The sequence below is a fragment of the Meleagris gallopavo genome, chromosome 8 (genome assembly GCF_905368555.1).
Source record: "Meleagris gallopavo chromosome 8, MGAL_WU_HG_1.1, whole genome shotgun sequence".
NCBI lineage: Eukaryota > Metazoa > Chordata > Aves > Galliformes > Phasianidae > Meleagris > Meleagris gallopavo.
The window spans coordinates 16,091,542-16,110,467 of NC_139411.1; the positions used below are offsets into that span (position 1 = coordinate 16,091,542).

The 18,926-nt window shown below is 38.6% G+C and overlaps 1 protein-coding gene across 1 annotated transcript in view; it reads right to left on the reverse strand.

The window, feature by feature from the left end:
* The window catches only part of TM9SF3 (transmembrane 9 superfamily member 3), a 43,443-nt gene that overhangs the window by 23,375 nt on the left and 1,142 nt on the right, over window positions 1-18,926 (reverse strand). Inside the window, exons 2-4 of the mRNA XM_085229857.1 lie at window positions 11,040-11,235; window positions 4,408-4,530; window positions 2,605-2,765 (exon numbers count right to left, since the gene is read on the reverse strand). Of these exons, the coding sequence (XP_085085983.1) occupies window positions 2,605-2,765; window positions 4,408-4,530; window positions 11,040-11,235 (480 nt within the window). The remainder of the gene's footprint in view (window positions 1-2,604; window positions 2,766-4,407; window positions 4,531-11,039; window positions 11,236-18,926) is intronic.

Sequence of the window (18,926 nt, forward strand, 5' to 3'; positions counted from 1 at the left end):
AAAGAAACCAAACCACATTTTTAAAATTACATACTTCAGAGATTTTCTTCAATATGAATACAGGTTTGGGCAAAAGCAAGACCAGAGTTCTTAAAGCCTGCAATCTACAGTCCAGGCACAGAACAAACATCAGCTACCTCGCCTTACAGACATAAACTTCCCTGGGCACGTTTAGGAACAAGGGAGAACCAGCCTTCCAGTTTCTCAGCTGCCTGTCCTCTCTGCCTTACTAATCACAGATGAAACTTCCAGATGCCAAATACAACAAATCCTTCTCATGATTACAGAAGGCACTCAAAGATACTCACACTGGTGGTGCCAAAAATAAAGTCCAAGCAACTCTACATTCAGTTTTGTCAAATGACAGTTTACTGCTGATGCTTTTCTACAGTATGTACTGGTAAAGCTTAATTTTCTTGAATTATTTTTTGTGCAAGATATCAGAAAAATGGTCATAAAGTACAATGTGCTGGAGAACAGCGTAATTTTTCTAAGGACTGATTGCTGACTGCATGCTCCCTTTCTTACCACTGCCATGTACTGAGTTGTATGGAAAGAGGCTTGTGAAGAACATTACCAACCTTGCATTACGCAATTAAAACAACTACTTCTGCTCCCCCCATAGCAGTTCATATCTGTTTTGCTGCCATACATTCAAACTGGTATTCAGTGAGACCATCTTCTCATACTCAAATTCTCTTAGTATCAAGGAAAAAAGAAGCAGTTTAGCAAAAGTGAGGGAAATGAGAAGATACAAAGGAAACGTAAAGCAGATTCCAAGAAGAAAGGAAAGTGCATAAACTGAGATACAAACTGGCTGGAAGGGAACTGGATAAAATGGATCAAGATGGTCCCTAAAGACAGAAGTTACATTTTTTAAAACTGCAAGCTAAAAAGCTGCCACCTAGAATTTTCAAAACAACATGGTCTTAATATAAACACTTCATCCACCAATGATCAACTCTAACCAGATGGAAAAGTACACATTTACGGCCCTACGCTCACAGGATAATAGCAAATTTTTCTGGTACTAATTACTACTAACTACTCTATAAGCTCCACAGAGGACTGCTTTGGATCTAGAAGTTTCAGCTGCACTGATGAATTTGCTAACGTGGTAGAACAAGATTATTTTCATCAGAATTTTTGAATGTAATTCTAGAAATTAAATACAAATTTACACTAAGAATTTTTCAAAAGCAGGCTGAGATTAGGAAACATCAGGATTTTTAGTGATGGTGAAACAAATGTAACCTGCTTTTGTATTTAAAGATACACGACAAGGACCGACCCTTTCCAGAAGATCTGTCCTGCTGTTACAGAAGGGAGGTTATTAACATAGATTGAATCACTCACCACAGTCATACTCAAACTGCAAGACCTCAGTATCACCCTCACTCTTAGGTACGATATTAAGTGTTATTTTGTTCAAAAAACAGAGTGGATCAAGATTAATAGCTAAAACATTAATGTTAACACTGTTTATGTTTTAAACGGGTTGCTTTTCTCATGAGAGAGTCTGCCACCAAGAAGCACTGCTTAGAACAAGTTAGAACAAGTCCACTCCATACAATTTCTGAACTAAACACTGCACAGATGCCAGACCAAAAATTGCCCAGTGGTGCCAAAAGAGATGTAAAGTTAAGTCTTAAGCTCTATACACCACAAGTATTTAAAAGGAACATCTAATGTCACTCTAATTACTGACAGCTGCTCAGTGCTGTCCACTTCAAAATTAACAGAACATATGAATTTCACAATGCTGGTAATATTTGAAACTATAAATTTTGCAGTAGAAACGATTTGAGAAAGCACAAATAAATACAACTGTCTGCACTTTGAACTCTATGCTTGTTCAACATACAACAAACATAACACTGGCAGGAATATACTGTGACAAAGGATCTTCTGCTGACACCTACTGCTAACACACTGTAGAAAACTAATGCATTAACAACTGGTTTCTGTGTATGAATTTAGAGAACGTGAGAGAATTGACTTAAATGTCTAATGGACCAAATCAACAAGGAAGGAAAATCTAATAATCTCACTCATTGGGGAAAGATGAGAAAATATTCTTTATTCATTACCTTTTATCATAGCAATTCAAGAGAAAAGCAGAAAGCTTCAGAGAAAACCTTGTGAGGCTATATAAATAAGACATTTCTACTGTAGGTGGAAAAATAGTAACTGCCTCCAAAATACAAACGTTCAAAGAGGGTTTTGCTCTTAGTTCAGAATCCAGCTCAAATCTGTGACATGCAAGTCACTGCTCCAAGCATTAAGGAAATACACAGCTGCTGGGGGCCCTCAAAAGTTCTAGTCTCCATGTCTTCGGGGACAACACCTTCCTTTCCTAACAAAACACTTTTCTGCAGATTACACAAGCTTTGGTATGTTTAAAGTATTTCAAAAATCATTATTTTCATTTTCCATTTACTGCCATTAAACGTATCCAGGTTTTTCAGAAATGAATAAAAATAATGGAATTAGATATCTTCCTCTAATATAGTTTCACACTGATACATAGGTATACAATTAACTACCCTTGAGGTCTTTTACCATTTACAGTTTTTCTTACACATGCATCATCAGAGTACTTACAGAATACGACATCTGGATTTTTGTATTTGGTACCAGTTTCACCTTTCCTTCACTGGTCAAATTGACATCCACAATTCTATTTGCATTGTAACCAATTTCAAGTTTTTTATAAGTCCAAAGGTAATAATCTTCCCCATTTTCATCTGCTTCTCCAACAATGCCTGCACGGGAAACAAGTGTAAGCATCTATGACAGTTTGTTTTTCAACTATTATACAATTATGTTCAAAAATATAGATTTCTGAAGTTTTGGCAGGTAAAAAGCAATATTGCTATAGCAAAGAGAACACAGCAGACCCTATGTTTTGCTTTTCAAATGCAGTACCTGGGCTATACCTTCAATCACAGTTATCTACAAGAACTGTTTTGCAACGACTTTTTAACACCACAGCACACAGCTACAAATCCTGCATGAGAAACATGAAGTAACAATTCCTCTAATTTTATGTGTACTTCTTGCCAGATAAACAACTACCTGAATACGGATTTAAAATGTATAAACACAACTTAGCCTTGGACCTCTGTATCTTCCCATCATCTTGTTCAGTCTTCCCCTCCATTCATTTCTCTTTCTTTACAAAACTCTGCTTTCATTGTGCTCTCGTTAGCTGAACCTTCAGCACACACCTTTTGCTCTCAAGATCTCTCTCGAGGATATATAAAGGTGAGGACAGCGAGAGAGTAAGTAGGTGAAGGATATGAAAAACAGTCTCACAAAGAAGCAGGTGTGTGAAGGAATGGCACTTCAGTGCTTTTTCACTTTTAAGGAAGTATTTTTCCTGCCATAATTTTACTCAGGCTCATCAGTTAGAATTGCCTTGCATATGCCACACAAGGAAAACAAGCTCCAGTTTGTGCCTATGCCATACAGCCTAACACCTGGAGTACCACCTGTTCCCATGGTATTAGCAAAATAACGAGAATGCCAACCTCCATTCCATGTAAAGGACATTGTGATCAATCAATACCTGAAGGAGTGAACTCATACAGAGCTCCATATACTTTGGGAGATGGCAGAAAACAGTCATTTCTAGCCACTCCACTGGAGGATAGCAACACAGGCAGAAATAGAAAACTGAATCACTGTATCTGAATGCACTCAGGAAGAGCTGGTTGCTCCTTTCAGGTCAGAAAATAAAGTGTAAGTTTTCCAAAGCCTCCAAACAGCTGTTTGAAGTCATTACATTTAGGTACAAACAGTTAATGAAATATATTTTTCACCTGGACTGTAAAGTAAAATATGGATATTCTGAGGATTTCCTAAGGATCATTTCAAATTTAAATGATCGTGCACATGTCACACTGACTTTAACTTGAGTAAGCCCTACCAGGGTGGAAAACCATGAAAAACCTAAAACACTACTTTTACTTTGGTTGATTGCCATCACTGTAAAATGTCAGGAGAAACATGCAGAGTACTTCTTTACCAGGAATGTGACTGAGGTACAACGGAGGGACAAAACTGGAGAGTTTAAAAGACATGGACATAATCTCCAACCCAAATACCATTTACTATAATATTTGAAAGATGAATTTAACCCTAGCAACTTAGTACTATCGAAGAGATGCTTGAGAAACAAAGCTGTTTTTCATTGTTTGTGTAATTCATTAGTATTGGTCCTCCAACTCTTCTTTCAAAGCAGTAATCCTTTTACTTACTTGTATTAGTTGGTTACATAAATTCTACAAGCTTGTGAAATTCTTCTAAGGAAGGTTAGCCATTGATGACTCCAGAAAACCCAGTAGCACAGTGGGCTGCAATCCTGTAGTTGTAACCTAGTTGTTAATGCAATGCATTACTCACCCCATATTGGCAAGTCATCAATATACATCTGGTACCAATAGTGATTTTTGATAGCATACACAAAGGCTTCTCTTCTTCCTTTGTCCAAGTCAATTTCACAGTAAGTAGTCTGCATTACATCGTCTGCAAAAAAAAAAATTAAAGCCCTATTAATGATTTATTAAAGAGTTGCTGGCTCAAAACGAACACGGCCAAGCAGAATGAGGAATGGGCACTGCTGGAGTATGGCCACACTGAAGTAGGTAACAGAGAAGGACATTTAAAACAGAACTGTTAAAGCAATTACACAACTGTTCATGTAATTCTACTCTTCCAAATAAAGAAGCTTCCCGTTGACTGAACAAGGAATGGTTTCAAAGTATCCTTATGCTATTTTCTTTGCACAAGATCAAAATCCTTTTGTTGACAGTAGCTTTCTTTGGACAGATACCACAAATGCTTTTGCTTTAACAAGAGATACTAAATTATTAGCAAATACACAAAACTGTATATGATATTAACTCTTTTCTTTAGTATTTTCAGGCTCATTGACTGTGCCTGCTGGCTCCAGGAACACTCATCATTATAAAGCATTGTAAAGTTCTGAGCAATTTCCAAGAAGAAACAGAAGCAAAGAAAAAAAGGCAGAAAACAGAAGTAGGAACAATGCAAAGAATGCACTAGAGGCTGCATTTGGAAATAAAACAAATACATTCTTTGAAGCCAGAAAATTATTTTTCAGCATCTACAACTCATAAGTAATGCAGTTAACAACGATGCGTTCACGCCTTCACTTCCATTTCAAGTGAAAGGCAGTAAAAGGGCTCACAGGTAGAAGAACTCACGCAGCAATGGATTTAGAGAACAGAAAAATGACAGCTGCTTCTGTGAGAATGTTTTCACTCTCCAGAAGTAGAAAACAAACAGAACGTAAACAAATTCCTGCTTCCCCTTTTGTTATCACTGAGAACAGCAACTCATTTCTAGTAGATACTCAAAGTAAAGCTCTATTGTGTATTGAAATTCAACTTGGTTAGCTCTTCCATGCTACTGAAACATAAAGCTTAAAAAGAAAATTGAATTACCTCACAGAAAGAGCAGTGACAAGCAAAGTATTTCCAATACAAAACACAGTTTCTCTGATGACAACAATTTGTGAAAACAGAAGTACAGGCAGTATCTCTGATCAAGCAAAACTGATGTAGAGCCTAGAGAAGCAGGGCAGCAAAAAACCAACCAACAGCAGTCCTGCATAGTTGGAGTAATTTCCTATAGCCCTGGACAAAACAGTGTCCCTGACTATGTATCCTGTATGCTATTCTGGATGCTACTTCTCCTCTTATTTCTTATGAAAACATTATTTTTTCCATTTTTGTTTCTTGATCTAATGAGTGCATTCTAAGCCTCATATGCACAATGATAAAAATTACTTTCCAGATTGACATATTAGGCAACAAATATTTTGCTGCTTTGAAATCACTTAGCCAGGAACAAAGAGAAGAATAATACCATTCTGATCAGCATTCTGACTGTTCTGACTAAGCATTCATGAGCTACATTCCCAAGATACTGGTACATTTAGGAGAGGTAAGTCATTAAAACTGGCACCACAGTTTAAACAGACTCAGAAATCCAGGCCTCAGTTTCCATTTATGCCTCTGCTGAGCTGGATCCTATACTTTCTGGACAACAACAACAGAAGTTCTTTTTTGGCAATTTTTTTTCCACTTTAATTGATTATTTGAGTCCTTTTGACATCAATTAAAAAAAAAAAAAAGAAAGAAAGAAAGAAGCAAATGCCTACCTTCTGGACTTGTTGCTAATTAGGGGATTCATTCCTTCCAAAACACCTGGCACTTTATTATCACTCTTGGGCAGTCCCACACTATACACCAGTAATAACCCCTTTCTGATGTTAAATTTAATCACACGGGATTCTTCAACACACAGAGGTCAAATGAAAATATACTATGAACTAAAATAAGGGTGAAAGTACTTCAAAAAGATAAACTAGTAGAGTCTGTTAACATGAAGCACTGCGTAGCACCAGAGCAACCTGCACCACCGTGTGGTTGATCATATGGCTACACAAATGGCATTGGTACCATCACCACTGAAGAACAGCACAAGGACAGGAGAGAATGCTATTAAACTAAAACATAATCTACACATACATTCTTTGTTTAGAGATCTTCCTCATTTTAGCCTGAATATGGCAGCCTTCATTTGTGGCTATTAGCTAAAATAAATCTAGTATTGGACTATAATCTAACGTCAAGTTCCTCCACGGGCTATCAGACCCCAGGAATTGGCTTTTTGTGCTAACTGACATGTGTCATTCTGCATTTAATCCTCTGGGAGATAAATACTTTCTTCTACTACTGTAAAAAAGACTTTGAAGTATCATGTGAAGGGAAAGAGACTGCAGCATACTACCAAAAAGCTGTCCTCCATTTTTAGGGATTTTCCTCCCAGCATGCAGAATACCAAGAAGACCTCACAATGACATAACCATCAGCTATGGATCAACCATGTCACAAATTAATCCAGTGCACTTACAGAAAAGCCAGTACAATTATTAGAAAGTGCTTTATCTTATTCTTACAACATACAGATGTGTGATTTTAATAACATACTTTCACTTTCAGCCATACTATGGTGTACAGTTCCTCCTGCCCCCTGCCAAAACAATTCCTCCACAAAGAAAAGGCAAGGGGAACCAAGATAAGTGCTCCTTTCTCAAGCCATTAAAAAAAAAAAAAAAAAAAAAAAAACAGTCCTACTTAAAAAGAGAATACTGAAGCTATAACTTAGTTACAGAACAGGATTAGATTGCTAAGTTTAAGTCTGCTGTGTGAAATGATTAAAGTAAAGTAGCTTAGATCAGCATTCAGCAGCTGGGGCAGCTGAAGACTACATCAACTTTACCAGATCTGAAGCTTTGCCCTTCTGAGGTACTTTTTATCCAGGTCACGGTTACAAGAGGAATGTAAACTCTTGTAGTGATAGCTACTATGTTCTCGCAGATATTATTGTCTACATAATAACATCTGCTAAAATATGCCTGCTATACAATACAGCTTTACTAACATCAGCAACACAGTAACAAAGTTTTAAAGATAAGAAAGCAAGACGCAGGAGGTGCCCTTACCGCAGATTTCAGATTTTCTATAACCCCTGATCAATTGGGTTTCATTCAGACGTGTAAGTCGTACAAAATCTGGTATCTGACCATCTCCCAGGACAACACTGAACGTCATACTGAACAGCCACCATGGAGATGATACAAAAGAGAAGTCTTGGGCAAGGAGTTCTCATTCAGAAGTGCACTTATTCAACATCAATTCTAAATAAGAGCAAAATTTAAATATGTTTTTAAAAAATCCTTTCTTCTTTACACTCACCTTTGCTAATTGGTACTGTATTAATAACAACACCAAAAATTAATTTTCTAATTGAAGTTGCTATGATGGCAATGTTCAGTATGTTTAATAATTCATTAGGTCTCTGATGTAATGTATAGAGGATGACAATTCAACTGTTTAAGTCCTAATAACTACAATGAATTTATGCTTGTTACTATGAAAGCTGAAAAAAAAAAAACAAAAACACAAATTACAGAGAGTAAAACAGAGCTGATTCCCATTCAGGTTTCCTTTTATGAATCCAACACTAAAGCATTACACCACCTCCTGACAAAGAAGCTGCTGGATGCTGAGGACACAAAATGTAAAAGTGCACAGAGACATCTCCCCTGCTTGTGCTCACATGCCTAGGCATCAAACAGCTATCACATACCGTCTACTTTATAGACAGCATCTAACTTGTAGCCACTTTGTTTAGGAGTTAAATTCACTCCAAGTCCCATACAGATTAACAATGAACAAAGAGCAGAAATGGGTTGCTAAATAAATGTAAAAAAAAAAAATAAATTAATACAGGACATAGTAGAAGAATTCTCTATGTGCACCACTACCTTATCAATCACGCTCACAAAAACTAAAACATCCAATTAATTCTAAAAAAAAAAATAAAAAAAGGAAAAAAAAGGAAAAAAAAAAAAAGAACTACCAACCAATTTAAACGACGACGACTCTCTACTCTACTACACTCATTCAGATCCTGTTCTGAATGACATTATGGACAGCCTGTTTAGAAAAATGTGCCCCAATGGAGCATCTAGATACTAGTATGGACCAGCAATACAATTAGAGATGTTAAAAAGCACATGAAGAAATAATCTGGGCAGAAGATAAGCACCATAAGCCCTGGAGAAATTGTCCTCTATTTTTCACCTTAAAGAATATTAGAAAAATATCTAGAGCATTTTGTGTAAAAACATCAGCTCAAGGAGTTGTGAATCAGAACTTGGAAGTACTAATCTCAAAGGAAAATAAAACCTAAGGAGAACAGGTTTACCTATCGCTAAGATCCATGAAAGGCAACAGACATACAAAACTGACAGGGACATCATCAAAATCAAATCCAATCACAAGGTACAAAAAACAACGCACTTTCTCTCTTCTGAATTCTTGTTAGTCTGGAATAAACCCATCTTCATTGCAAAAGACCTCTCCTAAGCAAATAGGAATGGCATCTATTTCTGCATTGAGGAGGTGGAAGTTCAGAGTCACTGAAGTTCTACTTACCTTTGTATAAGAAAACAGGCATTATGTATCTTTTTTCTAAGAGTTGAATGAGTATCACTGAAACAAACACATTAATTTCTCCATTCTCAAGGCATTTTACAGAAGCATTTGAAACTGTGTTCACAGAAGAAAGGCAGAAAAATGCTCTGGAAGGATGAACACGAAACTACAGGCCATAAAGAGCAGCGAAAGATGAATCAAAACTTTACTCTACTTCATCTGTTCTCCCAAGTAGAACATGCTTCACAAACCTAAGCCAGACTAGGGCACATACTTCTGGGACAGCAGAGGCTCTAGGTTTTTTCCACATTTGCAGAAGAAACTTTTCCAAGCACTTTCACCAGCTGCTGAAGCTAAGCCGGTTCATCTCCTTTCCTTGACATCACATCAGCACTTCCACTATAAAACTAGACAGGTAAGGTACTACCTCCAGGTCCACAAGGAAAAGACAGGATTGAGAAGTGCTGAGCAGTGAGGATCAGCACAATCTGCTGCAGTACTCCTAGACTGCACTAGCAAAAAGTTGATAATGACAGGGGAATAAATTAACCATGGCTAATTTTCAGAAAACAAGCTGAGGGAGAGGGCAATAAAATCATGAAATAAACCTTATTCTGTTTTACAAACAGGATGAAGAAAGAGTCCCATTGGTAACTATTTATGCCTTTTCAATCTGGTGCATCATCTAGAGCGTATGCTTGTCCCTGGAATAACACAATCCCTTTGCAGAGATGCAACAAAGGGAGTAAAAATTAAACATAACAGGCTGTAAAAATAAATACTTATTGTATTCAGACAACAGAAGCTTGGCTTAATCTTCACAATCACGTTGAATTGCTGCCAGTTGCCCTCTCTGTTTTTAGCAGTTTGTTTCGGAACCTTTTTACACGGTTTGGCAGGAAAGCTATTTCCCTCACACTGATTAAAATTTTCAGCAGGCTGTGGTCCTGCAAAGAAACAATAGGACTGTCTTCTGGTGTTTATACAGGCACACCTCATTTCTTCAATGAAAGATTCAAGTCCAAACTCCTTTAATGCTGAGAATGCAACCACTTATGTGATATAAAGCTTTCTGAAGAACGTATGGTTTTAATAAAATCATAATTTATTCAAATTTACCCAATTTATAAGAGAAGTATAATCATGAGATTTTCAATTTTGGATAAAATTTTGTAGACTACAGAAAACAAGTCCCCTCTCAAGGCAAATGGTCAGACAAGAGACACTATGCTTAAGTTCTCTACCCAGTTAAGAACCAGTGATGAAATAATAATAACACTACATATATGTAACAATACAAACATTAATTTCCAAGTTGGATTAAACACAAATGTTAAATTCAATATAAACAAAAGAAATCTGTTATATGAAGCTCTGCAACTACTAGTTACAGCACATGGAAGGACCCTGGGTACCAAAGAACACAGTTCAAAGAAATTCTGTGGTAGAAGACTCAGTCCCTAACACCAATAAATGTATCTGCAAAAAGAAGCTAGAGCCAACATGTTACAATAGAAGTGTCTGTCAAAGGTATTTTAAAGGTAGACAGCAAACAGACAGATACAGTAACTAAGCTAGTGTTAGGGTAGAACTTAGGAGATGCTGAGCACCTGCTTCTCCTTTTCAATCACAAAGGACATGCAAGTATTCAACACCACAGAAAAAAAATATTCAGAATTGATAACTACAGAATAATCACAGTAACTTTATTTTTAATCATTCATATGCAGAAACCTTATTTTTATTCTATAAAACATAATCATTTCTTTCAGGAGCATTTATCTTAATTGAGCACCTTCTTTAAGGGTCATACAGATGGAAACTTTGTAAATTGAACAGTCAGAAGCAGCAGGCAACCTTGCAGGGCTTCTGAAACAACATGAAAGACACCCAACTGCTGGCAGCAGCTAACTTTCAACTCTTTTAACTTCAAAATCTAATTCTATCTGTTTTTGTGTTTTTGTTTGCTTGTTTTGAAGCGACTGCGTGCTTTCACGTGCTTACCTTTGAATTTGATGTCAAGACCACTAAATTCCAATTCAACTCCTTGAAGTGCTTCTCCTAGGGTTTCATGGTAATGGCTGATGCTTTTTTTTGATCCCACGCAGAAAGGAAGAGAGAAGTATTTGTATGTTTCTTGGCGATTGTGATAGGGTCCTACCGTATTCATCCATAAAACAACTTCCTCTTTATCTTGGTACTGGAAGATAAAGTTTCTTGAGTTAGATGAGAATCCCAGCAGAATAAAAACATTCGAGAATCTTTCCCATTCATACAGGTAGTAAGGGAGGGTAGCTCAATCACAATAAACAGTTACTTTTAAAGACAATCTGCTGTTATCCTTCGGATGTCAGTAGATACAGAACAGGATTTTTCAGTCTGCTTTCCAATGAAATAAGGGATTTAGCCAAGAGTCCTACCATTAAGTATCAGAAGAGGGGCGTGTGTCACACAAATTTGAAAGAAAAGCAGAAGATGTAAAGAGAAGAACTGGAGAAAAGCAGAAACTGCAAACTAACTTTTTACAAGTTTTGGGGAAACATGCATCAGTTGAAAGCAAAAGTCCATGCATCTCCAATCAGAGAAAGGAAGTATCAAAATTTGTTAAACAAAATCTTAGCAAGCAAATTAGACAACCAACCCATGGTGACAGACACATTGCACTTTCCTAAAATACATCTCCTCTTCATTTTTGCGATGGCATAAATTGCATACAGAATCGCCAGGAGCACGCAGTGCCTTACAGGAAGCACTACAACTCAACTGAGGCATACCTACAGGAGCCGAAAGACAGAACTGTCAGACAGAAGGACTGTTACTTTGACACATCTCCAACATTCTCTCTGAAAAGCCAGACTGGCGATGAGTCTGGTGGCTGTCATGAAATTCTTTGTGGAAAGAACCGCCTTCAACTTTCCACAGCTACTGTCAACCAGCAAAAATCACTCCTTGGCTAGCAGCCACTAGGCTTTTTCGGTCGTTGTCTAAGAAAAGTTCTTATCACCATTCATCTATCAGTATTCCAACTTTGCCTAAATTCAAGAGAATTAAGTGATTTGAAATCATTACTTGCACTGCAGCCAAATGTACCTGGATTAGATACCAGATCTGCAGATAACTACAAAGCCTCTCACTTCCAAAACAATTTTTTCTTTACTGTAGACTGGCAGGCAGTGATCTAACTTCTCAGGCAGAAAGAAACTGCCTGCAATCATGCACACCTGCAAACATGCTCATTGTACAAATCCTGGTTTGGTACAGTACACAAGAATAAAGTACTATTTTTAAGGCCAATTTGCAAATAGCAAACACACCAGAGACGAAACAAAAGTCAACTGTTAATTAGCCTCTTTCATAGAGTAGAGCTGAGATATTTAATATAGCTCTCCATCTCCCTTTTTAACAAATGAAGAAGCGTTCTTCAGCTGCACTTACTTTGAATAACCACTGTCATACCAACATGTTAACTCAGACATAATCAGCTATGCTTGGAATGCAATAAATTCCACAGATATGATGCTTAAAAGCTGAAGTCAACAATTTAAACAAGCATATTTTGGGAAATGTGCTCCTTTATGCAGACGCATCACCTCAATCACATGCGTTATCTTTCTGTTTCCAAAAATACACTCTCTCATGTGTGAGCTCCCACAAGAAATGCTAAATATCTCACTAATTTCATTCTGAACAGCAACAGAGGCCAAAGAGTCAGCAGTGCCACATAACTGGCTACAAAAGGTGCACACACAGTGGAAGAGCTCAGAAGGATAAAGAACATCAGCAATGGAGAAAAGAAAAAGTAAACAGCACAGCAAGAGAAAGTAGACATTCCTCTTCTCTGCCAGCAACCAGAAAAGTTATACTAGTGCAGTACAGTTGCCCAATTTCCAATAGATCTGGGAGAGAAGGAAGAAAGAAAAATATTTCCAGTCCCCTCAGCAGCAGAAAGCAGAATGCACACAAGCATGCTGCCTTCAGCTCTTGCCAATATAGTCAGGGACCAGTTGGTCAGTACCTCTTTCTGTTGTTATGCCTAGACCACTTCTGTTTCTTCTCTAACAGCTGTAAGACACATTTACAGCCCTTTCTCAGAACAGTCATAACTTGTCGAGACATCAATTTAGCCCTTGTAATGCAACCGCTTACATGTAAATCAAGTTACGTCTCTTTACAGCCTTTACTAATGGAATAAGACAACATTCTCAGGTCTGTAAATTCATTTTTAATGGTGCCTGGAAAAAAAAGAAGGCATTGATCACTGTTATACTTAGCTATTTTCTTCTGCCTTGCTTCATTCTGAGTTGGGAATCCTGCATTTTTGGAGCTATATCGGATCACCTGCAAGTGACACAATCCAACTTCAACACATAGAGCAGCTGTCGTTCCTAGCTGTGGGCAGCGATCTTCCCTCAGCACAAAAATACAGACACAATCAGAGATGCATAGAAGAAAACATCTCTTCTCTTTCAAGGAAGTACATAATACAGGCAGTCACAATCTCTCATCTTAAAATTAAGCCTAGTTTTGTGCTCAGCTCAAGGAGTTCAGCACAATCTGACATGAGCTACGCTGCTTTTCCACCAGAAATCTGTCCATTTGTTTTTCTCCAAAATGCATACTGCCAGCCTTTCCCAACTAACCTCTGCATTATGGCATCTTTTTGTATAAAACAGATCTTCCCTTTGCTGCTGAGGCCTCAACAACCAAGCAACAGTCATTCACAAAGTCATTGGAGCTTCCCAGTGAAGCCCAATAGGACTTTCTCACTCTTTAGATGTCAGAAGATGCAAGAAGATGCTCCCAAGGCTGGTTCTATCAAGTCTTTTTTTAAGTGGTAAGGTAATGAGGCGTTAGGAAACCCAGTGATACCAAGAAACATGACTGCCTTCACAATGTCCAAATGCCTACAAGTAGCAGCGGCGAAGCACTAACCAAAAGCACTAGCAGAAGATAAGCCCTATTTGGACAAGACAAAGAAATTGAGCCTCTTCTCAGACTGTTCTGTTACCTCTGTATGATGATTTCCAGCAAAAATGTCATTCCAGGACAGAGATCATGTAAAATAAGTTGCTTAAGAAAAAAGACCTGGTTTAATTGGAACAAAAGCACTCAAGTATGCTCCATCAGTACAGATTAGGTTTTAGTCAGCCCATTCACCGAGTCTTGCAGAGGTTTCAACTATTGCTAGTTCCTTTATAAGTTCTTTCAGGATATTTGAAGCCTCTTACAGTCTATGGGGAGATGGAGACCATAGAAAATAGGGAGAAAATTCCACCTCCACCTTCCATTCTTGGCAGAAACAACACACTGAAGAAACTATTCTTGTATCAGTTATCAGCCACAGACAAAATAACCAAACAGAACCGTGAACTTCTATTTTTTCTATTCTGATACTGCCTGATGAACAACTGTTCAACTGTATCTTTTGAGTTTTGAATGCACAGAGCAAAACAAAATCCTACAGCTGTTTGTTAACTTTAAGAGGCAAGACAGCAATAGCATATAGTCAATAACGTGGAATAAGACAGGAGGCAGTTTAATGACCTCACTTCAAAAACTGTCATTTAGCAATATGAAAATGGTGTAACCAGCAGTAAGTGCAATATTCTCCTTCTCTTCCTTCTTCCACCTCACTGTGCACACATCCTCTATTTGGTCTCCATCAACATTCTGCATGCATTGATGAATGTCAATAGGTGCCATTTTTTCTTCATGGAGGAATTCAATGACACACCTTTGCTTGATACTCAATTCCATGTCAGATGCCATTCTGTCAAACTGCCCTTCTGCTGCCATCTGTCACACAGCAACAAAATGTAACAGAACGTCGGTGAGAAATTTCAGTCTCTACTGCCATGTCCTCAACATTGCCTCTCACGTTCTGGGTCAGCACAGTAGAACAGGAGGCATTATTTTCAGCACAGCCCTTGCCGTACCAAGAGCTCTCTATCAGTAGAGGCACAGAACAAACAAAAGAGGCCCACTGCAACATACAAGAATATCCATGTCAAGAGTCCAAGTTAAATTCTGTCTTCTTACAAGATCTAAGTGGAAATGTCACGCTCCCATTACATGTGCACTAAGATTTTTGAGTCACTGCTTGACTCATCATCGTCTTTTTTCTAAAAATCCTGTAGCAAAGATTTCTGTTACAGCTGTATCTAAACCACTGAGGCTTACAAATAATGAAATAACATGTCAAATGGTAAAATAATTTGAAGCAAAATTTACCATCTGCAAAGTAGATTCCAGATAATTTGAATGATTAGAATTTAATATCTACAGTTACATTTATGCATCAGTGCAACATTATCCTTTGTGAAAACAAACTACAACATCTTCCTAATGTGAAAGACTTATTTTGATGTATTAAAGTGTTTTAGAATTTCAGCTCTTTCAAAACCTCCTTTTTGTTCTTCGTTCTCTTTTCTGAATTGTCCACACAGCACTGAACAGCAGAAAGGCTGCTTGAGGTGAACTGGGAGAGCCAGCGCCCTGCTAAGCACACAGCTACTGACAAGGCAACTGAGCAGATGCCACCACGTCAAAAAAGGTCAACAAATAAAATGCTGCAACCTCCACTCTGCTATACATCAGCAAGCTCTGCTGGTACGACTATGAAGGAGTTTTAAGTATGTTTTGTTTCCTGTAACTTACGAAAAACACAGCATTCATTCTGTAAGCGTAGCCTTTTCTGCACTAAGCTTAATACTAGTTCGGTAATTTCAGTAAACAAATTCAGCATAAAATGATCCATTTTGACTGTGTAACAGCACAGTGGCAGACAAAAAACAAGTCACAGCATCAACACAAGCTGCCTACCTCCCTACTGTACACCGGTACAATTTGACTTATGGGAGGTACATCTTCAGAAACCTCCCCTGTAACTGACACCACAGTGCTGGAGGACCAACCAGTGCCTCAAGCAGCTGTAACACCCATCATAGTTGGGGACATCCATCCCAGGGCCCCACACGATGGCTGTGAGACAGAACCACCCTAAACCTACCCACACCCCAACAAGGCAGTACACTGACGCTTGAGTGCACAGCAGAACATGGAAGTGGCAGGAAGCCAGCACAGTTTGCATCACCAAGTGTTGACTCCTATTAGCTGACAATGCAAGTGCTGAAAACTCACACCTGTGTGCCAACTTCAAGCTTAAAACGAAGACAATTTCTATACATATGCATGGTTTTAAAACAATTCAGGCATGGCAATACTGAGTTCATCTTTGGCAAAGGGCATAAAACTTTCATTGCCATTACTCAAAAAGGCACCTGCAATGTGGGATGTAATTCAACATTCCCTTTGTACAACTGTAGACATTAGTGTGGCAGCCCTATAAATAAACACTTTGCCCCATAGAACAACAAAGGCTAGATTAAGCCAGTAAATGAAAGGCTGCAGAAAACGACACGACATCGGTAGGTTACTGATATTTTTCAACCATTAAAAACACCTTGCAAAAAATGATGGATGTACAGAGGATTACAATTACCAGACTTTATGTGATGATTCAGCAACATGATTTCAAAACAAGACTTTCCTTCAGACACCCTGCAATTTTACTCCTCTTCTCAAGCTGAAGCTTGGAGCGAGGTTTCCCAAAAAGCACCACTTAAGCACCAGCACTTGTTTCAGGGGAAAAAGGAACAATATTATCTGCTATTGGCACAGCAAAACTGCAGAAGCAGGACAGGAAATAACACAGGCAGCAAACCAGACTCAACCATCAAGTAATATCCCAGGCTTCGAGTCCCCCATATCTTACAGATATTCTATCAGGCTCTATGATAATGTGCAACTGCAACTCATATCTGCAGTCAATTAAACCATGGATTTCTGCCTTACGCTCTCCTTCTGACAGAGTGATTTCCAGCAACGTCTTTACATTTCTCTCTGAATGTCAGGGCTCACCAAAACGCCACACGTTCTGAGCCACGGATCAAGTAGTCCCTCGACAACCCCAGCTCCTGCTGCACAAGGCTGCCCAGCACACCATGTCCTGCTTCCCTGACATCTACTTCACCTCTTCAAAATGGAACCACAACAACTTCAAAAAGGACCGGGGCTGCTTGTCTGCACACAGCTCTGTAGGCAAAGATGTATTTAGGCACACGGAAATGTATTCTACAGTGTTTCTCTAGCTGGCAGTTTACAGTTCTACACAATTTTCACAATTCTATGCATTATTTTAAACAGGTTTTACAATCCTAGGACTTGAATGTATCAGATTGTAAGCACAACAAAAACACTCCTCCCAGTCATTACAAATGAAGAGCTTTGCTACTAGGTACAGCCTATCTTGCATCTAGTTTTCAATATCTGTCATTTATTTCCATGCTTATGAAGTACTGATAACTGCACTGAAGCAACATTACAATTCAATGCTACCTACTCCCTGAACCATCACCTGTGACAAAAGTCTCAAGGCATCTCATAAGTTTTTTGTGGTTTATTTTAACATCAGCCTCACCAAGTCAAGTCACAGAAGACACAGCAGCCAAGTGGCAGTGGCAGCCCAGCAGCCCCCAGCAACCGCCTCGCTCTGCAGGGTCGCAGCGTGGCAAGGCCGCATCACACAGTGGTCAGTACATGGCACAAATCTCAGAACACAGGCAAACCACAGGTAAATCACATGCTCTGAAACACGAACATCAGTCGAAAAGTTATCAGTCTCTGATAAATTCTTCTGCTGTGCTCTGAAGTTACACTGATGCCATTTGAAACACCAAGGCAGTCAAATCCCAATTTCCTCTCCACTCTCTATTGATTTTAAGCAGCCAAGTCTTTATTGTGTAACTGCTTTACGTTATCCTTTCCCTAATTTTTAAAGCCCTATACACATGCTTAAGACATAGCACACCTTCTGTAAATGTTATTGATTCAGCAAAGCTACCCACATCCAGTATCTCCATAAACACTACCACTCTTGTAGTAATTGCTTCCTCAGTTCTATGGTTGTAATATAAACAACATAGATAAAGCATACCAACGAACTGTACCCCATGCACAAACACACACAGCACAGTGCATGCTTCATTTTACCATGTTTACATTCTGTATTACAGCAGCAATAAAGGAACAGAAGATTAACCTGCTAACGTGGAAGGCGGTACTTCCAGGCACTGTGCAAGCCTGACACAGAGCAGCCAGGGGCTGGGGAACAAGGACAGTGCGGGGCACAGCACCAGCACCAGCAGGACCCGGTCTTGAAGTCAATGAAAAGCCACCGAGTCCTGAATCAGTACTCTGCTATTTCTCCACCACTTCCCAAAAGGAAGCAGAGCCTCTGGAACGTAACACAGCACTGGGATTGCAGGGCAAGCCATCTTCCAACTGCAATCATTTCCAACACTGAAAATTCACTAAAACATAGCATTTAAGGAACTTAATCTCAAAAATCAGCACACTAATCAAAATCCTCTCTATGTTTCACTTTTGCTACTGGTGCTTACACCCCCATATATCTCGTGTGATATTAAAGGTTCAGAACATCCGAGCAGGGCAACAGCCTTCCAAAAAAAGATAACTGTCCTCTTACATCTATTACAACTATTCTTAACCTGCCACGTGATGTGCCTGCACTGGACATCACACAAACCAGAATACCAACCCAGGGGACAGAGATACAATTTCGGAGACTTCTGTAATTTAGATTTTAAAAAGTCGACTGAACTTAAAAAATGACTTTGTAATTTCCATTAATAATTGCTTAGGCAATTGTTCAGGAGACCTAAAGCCATCAAGTGAATTCACTTTTGAAGAGAGAGCTCTTAAAAAATAATGATTAAAAAAAAAGTGGTAAAAACTGAATGCCAGCTTTATGAAGTGCTTCTCTCCCCATAGAGCTGCCAACTCTACAAGGAGGAAATCCCAAAAGCAAAC